The sequence below is a fragment of the Aristolochia californica genome, unplaced genomic scaffold (genome assembly GCF_029961685.1).
Source record: "Aristolochia californica isolate CCGP_79_NKW_82.1479 unplaced genomic scaffold, dmAriCali1.0.hap1 SCAF_16, whole genome shotgun sequence".
Lineage (NCBI taxonomy): Eukaryota > Viridiplantae > Streptophyta > Magnoliopsida > Piperales > Aristolochiaceae > Aristolochia > Aristolochia californica.
The window spans coordinates 20,917,367-20,939,654 of NW_027181837.1; the positions used below are offsets into that span (position 1 = coordinate 20,917,367).

The following is a 22,288-nucleotide window of genomic DNA, read 5'->3' on the forward strand; positions in this document are numbered from 1 at the left end:
CTTCCAACTTCAGGAACAGGAGAGATGATGGAATTCGATCAAATGTATTGTGATGAGAAAGAAGTGTGCCGTTAATGGGGTATTTATGGAGAAAAACAGCAAACGGAGTCAAGCCAGTTTCCTAAGAAATCTTCAATGGCCGTGCTGAGACGAGGTAGTTTTATATTTCTTGAAGACTTCGGTACAGAGCCAATGAGGAGGTAGATGGCAAAGAAGAACGACAAAAGCAAGCGCGACAGAATTCAATAAACAATAATTTTCTGACCCAGTTCATCACCTCACTAGACGCGTATGAAACAGGATCCGTCTTCCAACTGAAAGTAGGGTGGGGCACAAGTTAAACAGCCACCGGTTCATATTAATATAATTAAAATATATTTAACTGAGACTCTTCTATGAAACCTCCTCCTATAAGACCTCCTCCTATGAGACTCATGTAAAACTCCATCATCTTAATTTAAGATTCCATGCCTTACATGATGTAATATATCTAGGAGATATTTGTTTTGATTAAGAAAAAGATGATTTAATTTTCCAAGTATGTGTATGTCAAAGAAAAGATCAAAGGGTCCAAATTCATTCATCGAAGTTGGAATGTCTACTCGTGGGTTATACGTTGAAATCACACATTTTATTGAGCTACTTTGTGTGTTCGAAATAGCCAAATATAATACATAGAATGTCTAGGGTTTATGAGAGAGAGATTTAACGATGGCACAAGTTCCTACTAACCCAATAAAGCACAAGTTCCTTTGCCAAAACCCATTAAATTGCAAGATGACGCTGTCTCGTTATCTTTCCGTTCTGATGAACTGTAAAACCACCCCCACCGTTTCTTCAACGTCCGCCCCACTCGTGGTATCAACCACAATCCTCGGAACGCCTCCCAGTTCGTAATCCGTGCACCCTCGATACCCCTCTACCAGCTTCTGCAGCTCATCCCAGGTGCCGGGCTTGTGCCACCCGGCATCCCCTCCGGTGGTCTCCCAGCCCCTCCTCTCAACCCTCCGCCGCCAAATTGACTCGTCTCCAGGCCGACACTCGACGACGACGATCCGGGCACCACCGGCGACACGCAGAAGGCTGTCAAGGTGGGCTTGACGGGACAGCGGGGAGTCAACGACAACGCTGAGGCCCAAATCCAGCTGCGTTCGCGCCATACGCCAGAGGACGGCGTATGAGAGGTCGTTGAGGAGGGACGGCACGACGGAGGTATGCTGCTCGAGGGCTGCTGTGCAGTCTCTAATATCGTCTTTGTCGAGGAGCGGGCAACCGACGGCGAGAGCGAGGGCCCGTGCAAGGGTGCTCTTCCCTGTGCCTGGGTGGCCTTTCATGGCTACGATCAGAGGCGGTCTTTCTCCTTCCATATCGTCTCCCTTCCCCTAACAATCAGAGGCTCAAGCAAGGATCCCTAGCCTCTTTTGCATAAAAATTTGTTGGTGACCTCTACATTCGAGGGCGTGAGGCAGGATGAAAAGACAGTACACCCCGTATAACCTCTCTCTGTAACATTTTTCAATATAAGGTTAATTAAACAAATGAGTAAAGCGAGAACTCTTAAGAAGTACCTGCGATTCAACGGTAGCTCTGCAACTGTCAGGACGATTAAAATGGAAACCAAATTTGAGAAAATCATACAAACTTGAAAGGAATTTACAATATATGGGAAAGCATGATTCAGCACATCTTAATTTTCCTTGCGTGATTCTTCTTTCTATGACTACAAGAATGGACACTGTACATAATAACAACAGAAAAGTTTTCTATAGAAGCACACATAAGATGACCTGCACATCCATACACTACACTTTTGCATCGTGGTGAAGCCAACAATGGTTTACCTCCATGATTTCACCATAAGATTGGGAGCACTGATTGGTTAGGGAGCTGTACAAAAATTCAGCTCAGGATCAGCAGTTTCACCACATACTTTTACAGAAATCCAACACGCAATTTGTTTTCACCTAGCTCCAATTCCACGTCGTCGTTTAAAAGAATCACCGCTTGAAGGTAAGGGACCCCCTGAACCTTGACGCAGAACCCCTGGGGTTTTGCTTCTCCTTATCGGAGATTTTGAATGGCCTGGAGAGTCATTGCGAGGCAGCTGCACCGATTGAGCCATCTGGGACTTCCGAAAATGGGCATGATGATGACTGCTTCTGTCATCTGCCCAAATTGATCTAAGAAAGCCACTTACAGAATCTTGTCGTTGAAATTTCCCTTTGAGTGGCTTGCCTATTCCAGCAGCATTTACCATGGACGTTATTGACTCCACAGATTCCAATGCTGATGAAATTCCAGAAAGCCCATCAAAAGAAAGAAGACAGATAATGGCATAAATGGAGGCACCCAGAGCAGGAGGTAGGTCTTCACGTGGGTGCTTTACCTGAAACATGGATTTGAAGATGTGTTAGTAAGTGACAGGTGTAAACTTGGATTACGATTACAATAAAATATTGGAGAGGGATTGACAAACATAAAGATAAAGAAAGAAAAAACTAAGCAATGGACTCGGACCCCTTGGCATTAAGGTGGCGAGGTCCACATCTACCAGTTCAAACTGCATAAAGCCGGTTGTTCAACTGGATATAAAATCAGCTAACATCAATTTTTAATTTTAGTTATTAAGATTAAATATTTTAATAGAGAGGGAGGGGACGAGCCACTCCTCTCAGTACTAAGAGAGGCCAGGAAAAGGGTGAACTCCGCCTCTTCTAGTTGTTGTCAAGCCACCACCATGTGGAGTTCTGCACAACAGCGGGAATAGCGAAGGCCCCCTGCCCCACCTTCAGAGAAAAGGGAGCAAGGCAGACACAAGGACCTGTTGAGTCAATTAAGCCCCAGCCCCTAAAGAGAGGCCAGGAAAAGGGTAAACTCCGCCTCTTCTAGTTGTTGTCAAGCCACCACCATGTGGAGTTCTGCACAACAGCGGGAATAGCGAAGGCCCCCTGCCCCACCTTCAGAGAAAAGGGAGCAAGGCAGACACAAGGACCTGTTGAGTCAATTAAGCCCCAACCCCTCTCCCCCCCCCCCCTACCCCTACCCCAGTTTTTCCCCAGTGCAATGGGTCTTAATGAACCCAACTCAACTGGACAGTCCAGTCCAGTCTGATAGCACTGCTAAGAATTGAGATTCCCAAGAAATCAGGAAGTAGAAGATTAGTCAAGTTCTGAATGCATAGCAGGTATATGAGCCAACTAGTACCATCTTAAGAGGAAATATAAAGTCTGCAGGTAGAGAGATAAAAATTAGACTCCGGACTTACTTTGAACAGAATGGCAGCTGACAACCTCTCCCTCAAGCAGTAAAGCTGAGCTACATCAAGTGCTGTAGCCTGGAATTTAAGCCATCGATCAGCCACAACTGCGACTGTATTATCAGCAGAAGACATAATCCGTTCTTGTTGCATAGAAGCTGATGTTCCTTCCCCAACTTCGTCATCCTCCTCACTTCCAGAATCTTCATCATCATCACTCTCATTCCCATCCTCATCTGCTGGGGCCACCACCATCTCCGTTGCAAGTAACAGTAATGGGTATGGTCCTACCATCGAACAGTTCTTTATGTACATCCCTCCATCCCCACGTGTAATCTCGTCATATACAATCAATGGGCATGAACTAAAGTTGGCAAAAGACAGCTTGAAATTAGAAGAATGAGGATGCAATCGAACCTTGGCACCACTTGCTGTTTCCACAATTGCCCTTCTGTTTTTTTTAATTGGTGGAAGTAGCCTTCCCACCATTGGATACAGACCAGCAACTAAAACAGCATGAAGGATGCCTGGATCTTGAGCGTTCAAGCTGCAACCATTGAATTCTTCAGGGATAAACCCATTTCGAAGAAGTTCATTTAAAAGCTGCTTTCGCATGCCAAACAACATATTCATGGTGGCTTTTGAGACGAAATATCGAGAACAAAACTGAGCTTCTAGACCCTTATCTTTTGCACGTCTCCAACACTCAAATGCAGCTATAACAGTTAGTTGGTCACTGTTGCCCCCATATAATGAAGCTAATTCAGATTTGGCTGCAGCTGCTCTCTTCTTCTCATCAGGAGCCATGGGAAGAAGAAAGGGATCCCGATAATCTGAGGCACAGGCTAGAGTTAGCGCAGGATCCAAGCAGTTCATCAAAACAGCAAAAAGTAACATCTTGCTGATCGATGGATGGACAGGAAGAGAACCAAGTTTCCTGCCAAGTTCCGTGAGCTGTTCATCATGTGTTACCGCACCAATATCTTGAAGAACAATGATACCATTCCTAATTGTTTCAAGGACAGGAGGATCCAAAGTCTTCTGGATGTAATCAACTATTTTGCAGTCAGGGTCAAGTAGTTTCACCTGTAATGCACAAAAAGAAACAGAAACACGGGCATTAAAATTGAAACCCAAATTAGAGCTAGTCAGAAGCAGATCTAGACAAAAGTCAAGTGAATAAAGTGAACCTTTTAACTATTGAAGCAAAAAAAAAAAAAAACTTAACAGTGACTTCAATACCAAATTGATGAAAAGTTCACATTTGAGCAGGCTAATTCTCAAACAGTAATATAGTAGGGAAATTCTTGCCTGCAAGCAGAGTTCCTCAATTGGCATCCTTTTGATCTCAGGAATTTGGAAATCTGGTAGAGAAGCTGCACGAGTTCTTGAAAAAAGATGGTAACAAATCCCTGGCTGACACCGACCAGCCCGTCCCTCCCTTTGGCTTGCGCTAGCTTTTGAAACCCAAGATGAATGGAGCGTGGACACATTGTTGTAAGGATCATAACTTTTCTCTTTCATTCTTCCACTGTCTATAACATAAACAACATCATCGATGGTAACAGCTGTCTCAGCAATATTAGTTGAAAGTATGATTTTTCGAACCCCAGGACCAGGGCGTCTAAAGACCTTTTTCTGTTCCACAGATGGAATCATAGAATGAAGGGAGATTATTATAAACTTGGAAGAATCCTTAAAAAATGGTGAACAAAGTAATCTCTCACGGGTTTGATTTATATCATCCCAACCTGGAAGAAAAACAAGAACAGCTCCTTCACTGGAATCAAGACATATTTTCCTCAAGAGTCTCTCAATAAGTATAGTATCTATATGCTCTGGATTTATGCTCGATAGATATTTCTCAAGTAACTGTTGCTTTTCCTCAGACTCTGAGTTACTATTCCCCATATGTTTTTTCAGAACCTCAACAACTCCATCTTGGTTTGCTATTTGAGCATAATCAAGTGCAATACTCCCATCTTTGGCACACAAATAGCAATCTACACCATATGACAGAAGCATGCAAACATCCCCAACTCGACCTTTTCCAGAGAAAATCATCAAAGGTGAAGCACCAGTAATAGAATGCTGGTAATTTAATATTTTTGAGGTAGCCTTGGTGGAAACTAGTTCAAGCAAGGGGTCAAACTCATCACTAGACCATGCAAGTTCAATGGCTTCATCCAATGCAGTCCTATAGTCTTCATTCAATTCAGTGTCCTCCATGGGCCCAGAGAGGTCTGTGGGGTAGAGATGATTGTCTTCTGCTGAACTTAGTATAGCAAGAACATCTTCTAAGTAAAATGTTTTAACCTAAAATAAGAATAAGAAAATGTTTAGGGTGACAAAGGTTCACAGTAGTTGGTCAAGAAGAATGGTAACAGTAAGATACTGATTTGAGGGGCAAAAATATTACTGGATAAGTGAAACCAGGAACACGAATGATTGGGCAGCCACCAAAATATTGGGAGAAATGGTCTGCATCGAGTGTAGCACTCATGAGTATCTGCAGATGGGAAAATAAGTTGCTTCTTTATACTTAGAAAAAAAATGAAAAAATGAAAAATAAAAACTGTTTTTCAAATACCTTATGCATCAATCAATAAAAAGAATATATAACAGGAATAAAATCAACAGAGAAGGATGGAAGCTAACCAGACGCAGGTGAGGACATGATGGTAGCAGGTCTCTGCAGAAAGGTTGAACACAAAAAGAATTACAATTAGCCACCAAAAAAAGAAGGGTATGCATGATGAATCAATAAACTAAGCAGTGAAGCACGCATTCACCAGAGAAATTATGTAACAGACATACTAAATCATATGTCATTCTAAACAAATAAATAAATATAGAATATGCTAGTGTACGGCATGCTATTAATTGCAGGGAGTATGCAACAGTGCTCAGAAATTCCCGAATAATATACAAACCATGTACAGCAGCAATCAGAAGTTTATCAAGTAAAAACGGAAATGATATGCCTCAATCATATCACTATTTAAGCTCATAGATTCATAGGCCCCTGTCATGGATTTTCAAGGATCCCAAACGGTCTGACTCATATTAGACAGTGTTATGCCATCCATGTCTGCCAAATAAACAGACAAACCAGCTAAATAACATAAACACATCCTTAAAAAAAAAAAATCCTTTTCTTAGATGGCAAAAGATTTTATTAAGAAGGAGAGGGGGCAAGGGACACAACAAACAGAAGAGACGTGCCTCAGAGCCAGTACAAAAGAGAAACTAAAAAGAATAATTCGACTATAAAAGATTGGGGTTCATCAATGAACACCCAAATTTCAAATGAATTATGAACTCACATCACACGAAGACAGCAAGTCTTCTAAGTCAAATGATAAATCTGTACACAATTTGCTTAGAAAAATACCTAATATTGATTATGATAGCTGTACAGGATGCAGGAATAAATAAATAAATAACTTACAGCCCTGACATACATGATGTATAGGCAAATAATGAGAGTAGCCGCTTTTTTAGATACCTGAGAATAGCGAGCATAAAATCCGCAAAACGGTCTCGCTCATGAATTTCATCCTAATGAACAAAGACAAATATGACAAACAGAGATTAACAAATACATGGAGTCAACAAAAGTAAGGAAGCATACATGCCAAACGATTAAGGATACATGGACAAGAAATTCCAGGGCAAGAATTCAATCACTGCATTATAAATGGATTGGCATTTGACGAAAGGCTTACAGACATAAGTTAAACATATAACCGTCTAAAGGTCATGATAGCATGCAAGTATTAGTTGCCTTGGCACTATGATCACTGTTAAATTTGAGTGATTCTCCACACTAATACATGTTTCATGACCTGATACTTGTTCATGATACTTGTTCACAAGTCGTCTCTAGGCAGAAATATTTTGGGAATGCATGTAGAGGAGCTTTTCAAATAATGCACAGAAAATGGACCTCTATCACATTCAAAATCAACCAGAACTATGGCCTATCTCGACCTTTAATATAGATTCACACACTTTAGAAAACAGAACTGAGCCACAACTTCCCTTTACGACAGATTTACGAGCCATTACAATCTAACTTAAAGCTGTCTCTTATGTTGAACCTCTTGTGAGGTCACTGATGTGCTCCAACTGTTAGTAATAAAGCCAAGAAAGCTTATATGAAAATAAAAACTGTAGACCACTAATGTTTTTTAATATTTTGAGGACTAGATGTACACAATTGAGTAATATCCAACTAAGTGTTGAAAACTTTAACTGGAAAAATAACATTTCAATGAAACAGGAGAGATCAGATACTTTTACACACCCTATAAATAACAATCCATAATAGGTCAAAACTTGGGACAAGCAAAATTCCAGAGCCACAATTTGATCCTCAAGTATCTCATCAAAGAGTTTATTTATATTAACAGGCCCTTTAGTAATGTAGAGTATGCATACAATGTTTTATTAATGAAAGTCAATTTAAAAATGCCACGCTAACAAACTATTTGAGGGTTTTTTGTCATACATATAGAATAACAGACAAACTATTTGAGGGTTTTTTGTCATACATATAGAATAACAGAACATGGTGCGTTAGGAAGAGTTAAAAAATTCAAGATCTAAGGATACAAATGTCGGGCCACCTAGCCTCAAAGGGGATAAATTGTTGCACAGCGTAGAGAACAACATATTCACACCACATTTTGATTTCCAATACCATTCAAAAACACATCTTAATCTCTTCTATGTACAGTTATTTTACCCCCAAATTATAACTATTAACAGTATCCTGTAAATTTCATCAGTCCTTTTTCTATTATGTTTTAACTGCACCAAGATTTTATTTGGAAAAAAAAGTGCTAATTATGTAAAAGAACACTAACAAGTATAAAAATAATAATAATGATTATGATGATGATAATAATAATAATAATCGATTAACAAATAGAAAACATAGAGTAACACTTTATCATCAGATTTATTAAATACCTCATCAAATGACTGAAAGATCACATAACTTTTAAACATTATTTATGCAAGTAAATCAATTACCACAATGATATGTGTTATTCCAAAATTGATATCCTTCAATGACTTATTTTCAGCTTTTGACTTGGATATAACTCCCCCAATGTCAATCAGCATTCTCAGAAGAACACCATTTGTGCAAAACATTATGGACGACTGCTTCCCACCTTTAGATTCCAATCGTATCTGAAAAAGTTCAATGCAATTTTTAAAGACCAATAATATATATATGAATTCTCAGTAACAACAATTTTATTTCAGAAAAGCAATCTGAATCATGTACTGGAAAGAAGCTAAACTTGTAAAAGAATATTCAATAAGAACATACCTTGTAACCAACACTGTCTCCAACACTTTCTCCTCTTTCATATGAGATTCTCTCAGCAACTGCTCATGAAATATCAAAATACATAAGCAATGTAGGAATGAAGTAAATCGATGATTCAAAGAAAATTATTGTAAGAAATAACCTGATATTGCTGATATTCTTCGGGGCTGGGTACAAACAATCTTACACACTTCACCTTTACTCCACAGGTGATCCAGAAGAAATTGGGGTACCTGGATCAGAACAACAAAAAAATTTAGACAAAAAGAAGAGAGTGCTGCTATCAAAGATGAATGAAATAGGTGGATGTGTTTTGCCAGGCAGGGAGCTACCCTACAATCGCTGGTTGTAAGGGACGTGCTCCCACAAATTTTGTAATTTTCTTCTGCTTTATTAATACATCTTCTTCAAAAAAAAAAAAATGTACAGTACATATGAAAGAAAACTCATGAATAGAAGAAAGCAAGAGACACTTTGGTCAAAACACAACTAAATATCTTGTACCTCAACTATCTATGCCATAATGATAGTAAATCCTTAATTGACCCATTACTTTCAGTGCCCTTGCATTTCTGGATTTCCTCTTAAAGACGTAATTTTTTGGCAATTCTTAATTCTGGACCCCAAATTTTGTCTTTGAATTTTTCAGGTAAATAAGAGGAATAAAAAGAACAATTAATCAAGCACCATAGCTCAAGAAATTGAAGAAAATGCTGACACATAAATTTCGTTGCTTTGGTGCTTACAATTGTTCAATTTACTCCATTCCATTATAGTTTGCATGCTTTTTCTGGGTTTAGTTCTCACATACAAAAACTTCATTTGTCTATATGACTTGAGGTAGCAGTTAAATATCATACTATTCCAGAAAAGCTGATAAGAAAGAGGTGGAACAAACATAAGCTTCAAACTTATAAACCAATTCCAAGGAGTGAATAGAAAAAGAAAAATTGACTGGCATTTTAAAATGACCACAGGATTTGAAGTGATTTAAGGTAACCTGTGTATCATACTATTCCAGAAATAATATATATAAATAAATAAGAGGAGCGGAGAGTGAAGAAGTATGTCATTGTGCAAAGTTGTTCATAAATAAACACTTACCATTGACATGTGGAAAAAAAATTTTAAAATAAAAAATAAAAAGAAAAGAAGACATCAACCTAAGACTTATAAACTGATTCTAAAAGGCAGAGAGAAATAGTTATTTGAGGTCAACCAAAAGTTCAGCAGATTTGTGCATTGGAAAAGTGATAAGGTACAGGAGAAATCAATTAACCCACACTATTGTGCTTCAAATCCATAACTGCCAACATCCACAACACACAGGGAGCTTTGATTGCATTTTTAAAGAAAAATGCACATAATTCTCCACCAAAGATGGATATTTGGATGAAGTCCTATATCTTCTAAGATTCATAACTAAATTTATAACACACCGTACTCGAAAGTCATACAAGCTGGAGGAAGGCATCCTCAACCGTAACAGAAAAATCTATGTTACAACTAGGTGTACATCTCTTTCTATGACATATTTATTTTAAATACTCTATGACTAAAAACCAGAAAGGTTTCACAGCATACAAGTAACATGCGATGACATAAATTTTGCAGGTATAAGAATACACGTTACAAAAGATAAAGCTAGCTACCTGTGTAGTTTTCCCACATCCTGTCTCACCAGTTATTAAAAGAACCTGTCATGGAAACAACAATATGAGAATTCCAATTATAACGAACAGAGGGTGAAAAAACTCAAGTTGACCTCAAGTAAAACATATATATGACAAACATAACCTGGTTAGATTCTGCAGCTGACGTGATGACATCCTTGAAGGATGCTATGGGGAGTCTAGCTTGTTCTTGGGCAGTCTGCACTCAGAAACCAATACTTGTGTAAATCTCTATACAATGAGAAAAAGGTTCAACTAAGCATAAGATTTTAGGGCAAAGGCAATCTACAAGTACAAAAAATACAAACAAAAAAAAAGTCCAAAATTGACACCAAACAGGGTAAGAAAAATACCTGTCTTAACTGAGGGTCCTTATTCACTCTTGAAGTTAGTGATTCCAATTTTTTTGCAATTTCCTCCTTGGTCATAGAAGGTTTAGAGAAGCTACTATCATTCTTAGTACCTATTTTACTAACTTTCCGACTAAGATTACTACGGGTTTCCTCACTAAGCTCCCCATCAACAGGAGGATAATGAATAAATAAATCACGTAAAACTTCCATTGATGCTTCTGAAAATGCTAAATAACTGACATCCTCCTTCTCTTTTCTCCGTGGATCCTGCTTCATTTTATTTTTATAAACAGATACACATCTATTGTTTCCACGCCTGCAGAGAAGCCAAGATAAAAATTATTTATAAACATAAATATTAGTACCAGGAACAAAAAGATGAATATAAGTACTGGACATCATAGATTATTTTCATAGTAGCAAAATAAATAAGTTTACAAAACCTTAGATGATATATTAGCACAACAAAATTTACACCCACCCAGAGCTTTTTGACTCCATGCCCATCTTTTTGCAAATCTCATGCACCACAGCTCTCTCAGGATTAGATAATGTAGATTCAAAGGTGAGCACTGCAAGACAATGTAAAAATTAAGTTACATTAATGAGGGAGTAATCCATAACTATAACAAAAAAAAAAAAAAAAAAAAAATGATTATCTTTCAAACAATTAGAGAATTGGCCCTTCATAAAGAAAGGACCATAAAGAATTCAATGAATTCCTCCAAGATCATCATAATGGTGATCATACAGGCAATAAGTGAGGATCCATACTCATATACGTCTTCAGTGAACTTTAGAACCAATATTAGCCAATCTAAGTTGCATATTCATTATGAACAAGAATTCTACACTCATGAACTTCATATACCAAATGTAGCACAAAGTAAAAGAAACCTTCTAAGCCACACTGACCTCACTATTGATACCCTATAAAGTCTATACATATCCCTTGAACACAGAAATAAAGTTGCAAAAATTTGAAGTATTGCTAAAGACTATCCATGTAGTGGCTCCATGGTTGTAAAGGTTTAACTTTTTTTTAAATGAGTAAAGCTTTAACTTGATAACCAAAAAGTCCACAAGTCCATAATTCTAGAACTTTTACAGCTTGCATCCTGAAACTCAATAAACCTCCATATGGAGAAGTAATTTAGTTTAAATATTAACTTATCATGAAAAGAAATTTTCAAAAAAATAAAAATAAAACTTAAACTTTAAGAGAAGAATAACCACAGGGAAGCACCCCAAAGGCATTAAACATTGAATTAACCAAGGTTAGAAATAATCACAAGAAGAAATCCAAGTAGCCAAAGTCGGACAGGTTTTTAAACATTCTTCACTTGTCCTCAAACCACCCCTATAAAATACTTAAAACATGGAAACAAAAATACAAAATATGATTAAAGAGAAAAGGCACCATTAAACCAGTACAGGACAACATTATAGACAAAAATCTACACAATAGCACGGAAACCAACAGAGGAGACAAAGTCTACTTCTTAAACAACCTACAAGGAACTTTAATAGAAGGAGAGAGCGAGTGCGTGAATGAATGAGAAAAAGAGAGAGAAGGAGAGAGAGATGTTAGAGAAGACGTGAGTTTGAGTCAGAAGAGTATAGGTCAAAGGGACAAAAAGGGCATTTCAGATTTCTTTATTTATGGGCTTGACATGTGGAACACTCAAAGAAATTAAATCCCCCCTTTTTCCCATATATCTTCTCCCGAAGACTTACTGTAACATTCTGATTTTACAGAGAAACAGAAAATAAACGCTTCGAGATAGAAGCTCTTTGAAACACCGATACAGAGAGAAGAAGCCTTTTTTTTCTCCCGCCGCGACGTTGCTGCCGCAACAGAGATTTTTTTCTTTACCGTCATGTGCTGCTACAACGCTGTCGATTCTCTTCAGTTGGGCGTCTCCAACCATATAATAGAGAGAGAGAGAGAGAGAGAGAGAGAGAGAGAGAGAGAGAGAGAGAGAGCAGAGAAGAGAAAGAGTGTTGTATCCTCAGTGTAGAGGGAGAGAGCAAAGGGGAGAGAAGAATCGCCTCGGTAGAGGCTTTGTCTGGTTTGTTTTGTTTCTGACCGGTGTTGTTTGGGTGTCCGCGAGTCTCAGGAATCTTCATACAGGTTTCACTGTTTCTTTACAGATTTGTATTTCTTGTTATCTGTAGTGGTAGATTGATTTATGGATTTGTAAGATGAGAATGTTGTAAACATTGTGAACATATTTTCCCTATGATGAAATATCTGCAGCAGTTGTGGACTTAGCTATATTTGGACGAACCACATTAAAATTTGTGTACTGTCTTTTTTGCTTCCTAGGTAATCTGTCTGTATTTTTTTCCCAACAAGTGGTATCAGAGCAAGGTTGTACAGAAAGTCAGATTTGAGTGGGATCAATGGCCGCAGATGAAGGGAAGGTAAAAAATTGAAAAGTTCGATGGGGCGGACTTTGGTTTCTGGAAAATGCAGATAGAGGATTATCTGTATCGAAAAAATGTATACCTACCGCTTGAAGGAGTGAAGCCAGACAGTATGAAGGATGAAGAGTGGAAACTCCTCGACAGAAAAACCCTTGGAGTTATCCGACTATCGTTATCCCGCAATGTTGCATTTAGTATAGCAAAAGAGAAGACCACAACAGGTCTCATGAAGGCTCTTGCCAGTATGTACGAGAAGTCGTCAGCCTCAAATAAGGTGCATTTGATGAGGCAACTGTTCAATTTGCGGATGACAGAAGGAGCATCAGCAACTCAACATATCAACGAACTCAATATCATTACAACCCAATTGAGTTCAGTTGAAATTGAATTCGACGATGAGGTACATGCATTGATACTTTTGTCTTCCCTGCCAGAAAGCTGGAATGCCACTGTTACAGCAGTGAGTAGCTCATCAGGAAGCAATAAGTTAAAATTCAATGATGTTCGTGATCTAGTTCTCAATGAAGAAATCAGAAGAAAATCGTCGGGTGAAGGGTCGACTTCTTCAGCATTGTCTACAGAGGCAAGAGGAAGAACTAGAGGAAATAGACCTGGAAGGTCAACTCATCGAGGCAGTTCTCAGAATAGAAGGTCTCAATCAAAAAATCCAAACAGATCTCAGAACTCAAGTGTCAAGTGCTGGAACTGCGGGAAAATCGGGCACTACCAAAATCAGTGTAATAGTGCACCGAAGGATCAGGAGGCGAAGGTAGAAGCAAATGTTGCTTCCACCTCAGGGAATGATGCTGCATTGATTTGCTCTCTGGAGAGCAAGGAGGAGTCTTGGGTGTTAGACACTGGAGCATCGTTCCATGCTACCTCGCGGAAAGAACTCTTCGAGAAATATGTGTCCAAAAACCTTGGTAAAGGTATACCTCGCTGATGATCAACCGTGCGATATTATAGGCAAAAAATGTCAGGCACATTCCCGACCTGAGAAAGAACTTAATCTCAATAGGGCAGTTAGTCAGTGAAGGCTACACCACGACCTTCCATGGTGATGATTGGAAGATTGCAAATGGTGCATTGGTGGTTGCACGAGGAAAGAAGAGTGGTACTCTCTACATGACAGCAAAATCATGTTGTACCATTGCAGCTGCAGCAAGTAACCAAGGTTCCAGCCTGTGGCACCAGAGCCTTAGCCACATGAGTGAGAAAGGAATGAAGATTATGCATTCCATGGGGAAACTATTAGAGCTACAATCAGTAGAAATTGATATGTGCGAGGATTGCATATTTGGAAAGCAGGTTAGCTTTCAGACACATGGCAGAACTCCGAAGAAGGAAAGGCTAGAGCTCATTCATTCTGATGTTTGGGGGCCAACAACTGTTTCATCCATTCGTGGAAAACACTACTTCGTGACATTCATCGATGATCATTCACGGAAGGTATGGGTTTACTTTCTATGTCACAAGTCTGAAGTGTTTGATACCTCCAGAAGATGGAAAGCCATGGTTGAAAATGACACAAGACTTAAAGATCAAAAAGCTGAGAACTGATAATGGTGGTGAATATGAAGACACCAGATTCAAGAAGTTCTGTTATGATCATGGGATCCGCATGGAGAGAACCGTGCCAGGTACGCCTCAGCACAATGGTGTAGCTGTTATGAACAGAACTTTGACTGAGAGAGCCAAAAGTATGCGTATGCAGTCAGGCCTACCAAAGCAATTTTGGGCAAAAGCAGTCAACACAGCAGCTTATTTGATCAACCGAGGTCCATCAGTTCCACTAGAGTACAGAATACCAGAAGAAGTATGGAGCGGAAAAGAAGTAAGACGTAAGACTCTCACACCTTAAAGTTTTCGGTAGTATGGCGTATGTGCATATCAGTGATCAAGGCAGGAATAAGCTTGATCCCAAATCCAAGAAATGTATCTTCCTCGGTTATGGTGAGAATGAGTTTGGATACCTCATATGGGATGATGAAAACAAAAAGGTGATCCGCAGTAGAGATGTGATTTTCAGTGAAAGGGTTGATATACAAGGACAGACATACGGCAGATGACAGCAACTCAGTAGAGAGTGGGCCAGTATATGCAGAAGTGGATGATGTCCCAGATGATTCAGTAGCAAGCCCTCAGCCAGAAGAATCTGTTGAACAGAATAGTGCACAACAGTCCGACACATCACAGTCCCCTGTTCCAGCTTCTATATTGAGAAGATCTTGTTGACCTCATGTGCCTAACAGGAGATACATCAATTATCTACTGTTGATTGATGGAGGAGAACTTGAATGCTATGAAGAGGCATGTCAGACTGAAGATGCTAGCAAGTGGGAGTTTGCTATGAAAGATGAGATGAATTCTCTAATCTCCAACAAGACATGGGAACTAGTTGAGTTACCCATAGGGAATAAGGCCCTTCATAAAAAATGGGTGTATTATTTCAAAGCCTCTGGGGGGATAAGACAATGTGACCCTTTATCTCCATTCATTTTTACTCTCGTTGGGGAATACCTTACCTCTATGATCCGTTTTGCAAAACATTCGGGTTGGCTAAATCCTGTTTTTGCTGATCCGAGCCATGACGTTCCCATTTTACAATATGCTGATGATACTATCCTTTTCGGAGAAGGGTCCATGAGACAAGTTAAACACATGAAAGTTGTATTGAACATCTTTGAATTGACCACTGGTCAAAAGATTAGTTGGGATAAAACTTCAATTTTTGGATTTAACATTGAATCCTCCATTCTCGATTCGATGGCGAATTATCTGGGTTGTAAGGTTGCGTCTTTTCCAAACACATATCTGGGCTTGCCTTTGACTCCACTATTGCCTACAAGGAACTCCTGGTTCCCGGTTGTTGAGCGTCTCGCTTCATGGAAAGGGAAATTTTTATCCGAAGCTGGTAAGTTGGTTCTCATCAAATCTTGCCTACACGGTATTTCTTCCTATTTTTTATCCTTGTATCATTATCCTGCATCTATTCAGGATAGAATAGAGGATTTAAAAAGAAGATTCTTATGGGATGGGCCAAATGGGGAAAAAAAGTTTAGTCTAGTAAATTGGGAAGATGTTTGTAAGCCAATTATAATGGGGGGACTCGGGATTTGGGACATTGCTACCACAAACAAGGCACTGCACATGAAGTGGATCTGGAAATACAACATGCAACCCAATCTGCTGTGGCATAGAATGATTAAAATGAAGTCCGAAACAGTTCATGGCTGGTGGATGGACGAGGGAAGGTTTTATAAGTTATCTCCTGTTTGGAAGAAAATTGCCAAATTTTTACCAACTTTCAAGTCTGTCGTCAAATGCTACATCGGGTGCGGAAAAGAAACTCTATTCTGGACGGATTGGTGTATAGGCTCAAGTTGTTTGAAGGATAGTCATCAACGTCTTTATCAATTATCAAGATCTCATAGCACAATGGTTTCTGACCATCGGCAGCCTTCGAGTGGCTGGAATCTACATCTAAGGCGAGCATTGAATGATTCTGAAGCACTAGAAGCCACTAGCCTGGTCAAATTGCTCTCAAAAGTGACATTAAAAAGCTCTACTGACACACTCATCTGGACACCGAACAAACAAGGTATGTTCACCTCTGCTTCTGCGTACCGCCATATGATTTCATATCCGATTCCCCAAGCAACACATCCTGCTGCCTTTGCATGGTCGCTACCTACTCCTCCTCAAGTTAAGTTCTTTATCTGGACGATATACCGCAAGAAAATCTCAACCTCTGGCGCTTTACAAAGACGTGGCACTAATGTTCCAAACCCAAAATGCCCGTTTTGTAATTCATCTCCTGAAACAGTAGATCACACGCTTCTGCACTGTGCATATGCTCATAAGATCTGGACCGAATTGATGGATAAAATCAGTATATCATACTGCCCATCTCAAGATTTACATAACTCCATCCTAACTTTGGTTAGCTCACATCTCCCAAAATTGGAAAAAATTTTAATCTCTTGCTGTGTTGGACACATTGCATGGAATTTATGGAAAGAAATAAATAATCGAAAATTCAATCAGAAAGCTCTCCCACGGAAAATTCTTTGTGATTTGATTATCGGTCAAGTAACCTGTTGGGTTCTCCAACGCAAAGAATTCTACAACTTGAAAGGGACAAACATGCGAGGAAATTGGCGAATTGTTGCAGGTATGTCTAAACTAGCAAGAGCCCCTGAAATGGTTGAATGGTCCAAATCCCCTCCTGGGCACTTAAAACTAAATTTTGATGGAAGTGCTCTTAGATGTCCGGGACCGGCTAGTTTTGGCGGAGTTATTCACGATGAACAAGCCAATCTTATCTTCACATATGCGGGTCCAATTGGTGTATCTGACTCTACTAGCGCAGAATTACATGGGTTGTACAACGGTCTGAAACTTTTCAAACAACAAAAGGAAGGTGCTCTCTTATTTGAAGGAGATTCTCAAGTCATTATCAATTGGTGCATAAAGTCATTCAAACCTCCTTGGCGTCATTGGGAGTTATTTGAGGAAATCTGTAAGTTAATTTCTGTTTTACATTGTACTTGGAAACATGTTCCAAGATCAGCTAATCACTTAGCCGATGCTCAAGCTAAAAAAGGAGTTTCCCTCCAACACCTTATTGTGGAGGAAATGCCACTTTAGCTTTAAGGGTTGTAACATTTTTTCTTCAGTATTACATTCACACTTACTTCTCAAAAAAAACAAATGGGTGTATCGGGTGAAAGAGGAGTACGATGGCTCTAAGAGATACAAAGCCCGATTGGTTGTCAAAGGATTCCAACAGAAAGAAGGAATCGATTACAATGACATCTTCTCTCCCGTTGTGAAGCTCACTACTATCAGAACAATGTTGAGTATTGTTGCCACTAAAGATCTCTATCTAGAGCAGTTAAATGTGAAAACTGCATTTCTTCACGGAGACTTGGATGAGGAGTTATATACACATCAACCAGAAGGTTTCTCAAAAAAGGAGAAAGAGAATATGGTGTGCAAACTCCAAAAGAGTTTGTATGGTTTGAAACAGGCCTCAAGACAGTGGTACAGATCATTTGATAGTTTCATACATAAGAAAAGTTTCCAGAAATGTAATGCCGATCATTGTTGCTACTTCAAAAGGTACGCGTCCAGTTATATCATTTTGCTACTTTATGTCAATGATATGTTAGTAGCTGGCTCAGATATGGATGAGATCAGAAGTTTGAAGAGGCAATTGTCAAAAGAATTTGACATGAAAAACTTGGGTCCAACAAAGAAGATTATCGGAATGCAAATCACAAGAGATAAGCCAAGTGGAGTCTTGCAGTTATCTCAAGCAGAGTACATCAATCGTGTTTTGCAGAGATTCAACATGAGCAATGCCAAGCCAGTTGGCACACCCTTGGAAAAACACTTATGTCTATCCAAGGATCAGTCCCCTCACACAGAAGAAAAGAGAGAACTTATGGATAAGGTTTCCTATGCCTCAGCCATTGGCAGTTTGATGTATGCAATGGTTTGTACAAGACCAGATATTGGCCATGCAGTGGGAGTTGTTAGCAAATTTATGTCAAACCCAGGTGAGACCCACTGGAAGGCAGTAAAGTGGATCTTGAGATATCTACGAGGCACCACAGATAAGTGTTTGTACTTTGGCAAAGGTGAATTGAAAGTGCAAGGGTACGTACATGCAGATTTTGCAGGAGAAGTTGATCATCAGAGAAGCACCACTGGTTATGTATTTACCGTGGGCACAACAGCTATTAGTTGGATGTTGCAAATACAGAAGATTGTTGCATTATTCTCCACTGAGGTTGAATATATAACAATAACAAAAGCCAGTAAAGAGATGATATGGCTTCAAGGATTGTTAACCGAGCTAGAATTCAAACAAAGGATGAATGCTTTGTACAGTGACAGTCAGAGTGCGATACATCTGGCAAAGAATTTTGCATTTCATTCTAGAACCAAGCACATTAGTCTACGTTATCATTTCATCAGATCTTTGTTAGAGGATGAGGTGCTAACGCTGAAGAAGATCCAAAGTAACAGAAATCCTGCGGACATGCTAACAAACCGGTGACTATTGATAAACTGAAGCTATGTTCAGCTTCAGTTGGCCTGCAAAAATGAAGAGACAAAGAAAGAGCTGCTGCATTGACATGTGTGAAGACAGATTGATATCAGTCTTCAAGTGGGAGATTGTTAGAGAAGACGTGGGTTTGAGTCAGAATAGTATAGGTCAAAGGGACAGAAAGGGCATTTCAGATTTCTTTATTTATGGGTTTGACGTGTGGAACACTCAAAGAAATTAAATCCCCCCTTTTTCCCATATATCTTCTTCCGGAGACTTACTGTAACGTTCTGATTTTTACAGAGAAACAGAAAATAGACGCTTCGAGATAGAAGCTCTTTGAAACACCGATACAGAGAGAAGAAGCTTTTTTTTTCTCCCGCCGCAACAGAAATTTTTTTCTTTACGTCGTGTGCTGCTCCGATGCTGCTGATTCTCTTCAGTTGGGCGTCTCCAACCTCATAATAGAGAGAAAGAGAGACAGAGAGAGAGAGAGAGAGCAGAGAAGAGAAAGAGCGTTGTATCCTCAGTTTAGAGGGTGAGAGCAGAGGAGAGAAAGAAGAATCGCCTCGGTAGAGGCTTTGTCTGGTTTGTTTTGTTTCTGACCGGTGCTGTTTGGGCATCGGCGAGTCTCAGGAATCTTCATACAGGTTTCACTATTTCTTGTTATCTACAATGGTAGATTGATTTATGGATTTATAAGATGTGGGAACATATTTTCCCTACGATGAAATATCTGCAACAGCTGTGGACGTAGCCATATTTGGGCGAACCACGTTAAAATCTGTGTACTGTCTTTTCTGCTGCCTAGGTAATCTTTCTGTTATTATCCTAACAAGAGAGGGAGAGAGAGAGAGAGAGCAGAAGAAGAAGAAGATGCAGAAGAAGAAGCAAATAAATGAAACAGTGCAGGTTCATATATTAACATTAAAAGCCTGAAGAACTATAATGAAAGAGAAAAAATAAGATGAAAAAGAAGAGTATCCGACCTTCAGCATCTCCTGCACGGAACTTTTCCAGACGTTTAGAGATTTGAATGCGTACGGTTTCAGAGACATTTAGGCTTTTTTCTTGGAGACCCATTCCCATCTTCTGTCGCCTCCCCATAATCTGCTTCTTTCCTGACAGGAAGAAGTCGAGCTTCGAAATTTTGATTCTCGTTCGTCACCTACACGTATCAGTTTTCTTGCTTTACGAGACAACAAACCTGGAATGGTTATCCTCGCCCTACGCTAAGCAAACATACACGAGTTTATGCCTTCGGATATGCCAAGGTCGCTCAAACAAAATTTTCAACACCTTGCCAAATGATAAGGGCGGCGCAGGTTCGGGGAGCCTTTAATGTATCCCGAACCCGTAACGCACGCACCACTTCAGGTGAAAAACAGCAAAATTAAATAATAAAAATAACAACAAAATATATAGCATCCACGAACAGAAATTCATCGATTACAAATTTCAAGAACAAATCATAACTTGAAATAATTAATATAAAATTTAAACATTCCTAACAACAATATATATTATATACGATCTCGAACCTTAATTTTCCGCGTTTCTCCTTCAATATTTTACACCAATCCAAACTTCAGATGCCCGTTTCGTGAGTTGAAGAAACGATAGGCCTGTGAATGAAGGCTTCGGCAGTGTAGATAAACGAAGACCAGCCGACGAGTAATGGACTGAAGTAGGTATCGCAGAAGACGCCCTTTGATTGAGCTCGCGGCAGAGGAAGCTGAGGGAGGGGATTGCCGGTTTAGACGATCTGAGAAATGGGACAAAAAGAAGCGGGAGAAGATCGATTTAGGGTTTTGATCATGAGATTGTTTGTCTTTACTGTTATACTCTTAAATATATAAAGAATTTAATTTAATCTACATTATTTGAGCCGTCTTTTTAATGTAAATAAATTGCTCGAGCCTCAAATGTTAAAAGATAGTTGTAGAGTGAAAATAGGGACATTTTTATACCAACGAGTATGGATAATAAATAAAATATTAATTATTGATTTAACACCATTAAATAAAAACCTGTAAATTGACTAAATTCTAATCTACCTAATTTAGTTACACAAAACTTAGTCATTGGACTAAAATTTAATAGCTTTGTGTCCTTTATAGCATTTAGTCCCTTATCTTATCAGGTAAGGATTTAAAAAAAAAAATTAATTAGTATGTGTTAAATACTTAACCAATATTACCAAAAAGACATTCAACCTAGGACCATAACACACCCTTAGAGAAAGAGTTTGCCCTCAAACTCTTACGAGTTGACGTTCAAAACGACCCACTCTAGTGACACCATTAGGTTGCTCGAACTCACACCGTAAGTAGTGGTTCTGATACCAAATTTTTAGCCAATACATACTAATCTGATAAGTTATGTTAAACCAAATACTCAACCCAAGACCATAACAGTATGATTGTATTACTTTGTAACCCCCATTTTTAAAGATAATATATCAAGTTTTATTTATTTTTACTTTAAATAATTTAACAAAGAAAATCTTGATATCTATTATATACACATAAAACGACTATCCACTTTTCCATCAAATTTTATCTAAAAATTTTAAAAATTTCTCCAATTATAGAAGTTTTGGTTTCATTTACTTTTAAAAAACTACACATAAGCTAAATTTCTTATATTTAATATTTATTTTATATTTTTAGTATTTTATTTTAGACATTAAATTATTATTTATTACTTAATTTTACATTTGTTAGTATTATCTTTAAGATATTAAGAAAATTATTTATTCATTTAAAATTTAAATGTGATATTAAAATAAACCCCAATATATGCACCAATATACCGAATATACAAAAAATAAAAATAAAAATAAAATTTTTATTCCTTCTATTTATACACTGTTCTCACTGGGGTCAGGTTTGCAACGTCAGCAGATTGATCAGTCGGCAGCCCCTTGATGACGACAAGCTGTACCCAAAGCAGTTCAGTGGTCCCCGATGAATCAATACTCCGCGTGTCACGCTTGCATTACCTCAGCCATTTAAAAAGTCCGACAGAAAAGCCTCCCCGTCCCTTCCGGAAGCAAATTAGAAGATTTGTTCTGTCAGTTGCAACCTATAAAAACAGGGTCCACATTACACTTTATTATTCCTTCCAAATTGCTGAATCCAATGGTTCTCTTACATCGTGAATTACAATCTG

The 22,288-nt window shown here is 38.8% G+C and overlaps 1 protein-coding gene across 2 annotated transcripts; it reads right to left on the reverse strand.

Annotated features, from left to right (window-relative positions):
• Nucleotides 1-1,596: 1,596 nt before the first annotated feature.
• On the reverse strand, nt 1,597-20,909 carry LOC137952505 (DExH-box ATP-dependent RNA helicase DExH6-like). Of its 2 annotated transcripts, none has more exons than XM_068799574.1 (16): nt 20,656-20,909; nt 20,104-20,341; nt 11,108-11,198; nt 10,627-10,942; nt 10,398-10,472; nt 10,253-10,297; nt 8,743-8,833; nt 8,601-8,659; nt 8,297-8,458; nt 6,765-6,817; nt 5,915-5,948; nt 5,676-5,765; nt 4,568-5,572; nt 3,266-4,342; nt 1,965-2,386; nt 1,597-1,887 (listed from the first exon to the last, which is right to left on the reverse strand). In XM_068799574.1, the coding sequence occupies exons 2-16, from the start codon at nt 20,219-20,221 to the stop codon at nt 1,803-1,805; spliced, it is 3,723 nt and encodes a 1,240-aa protein (XP_068655675.1). In that variant the 5' UTR covers nt 20,222-20,341; nt 20,656-20,909; the 3' UTR covers nt 1,597-1,802. The 2 variants fall into 2 exon arrangements, with proteins under 2 accessions (XP_068655675.1, XP_068655676.1); XM_068799575.1 differs by having other exon boundaries at nt 20,104-20,346.
• Nucleotides 20,910-22,288: the final 1,379 nt, after the last annotated feature.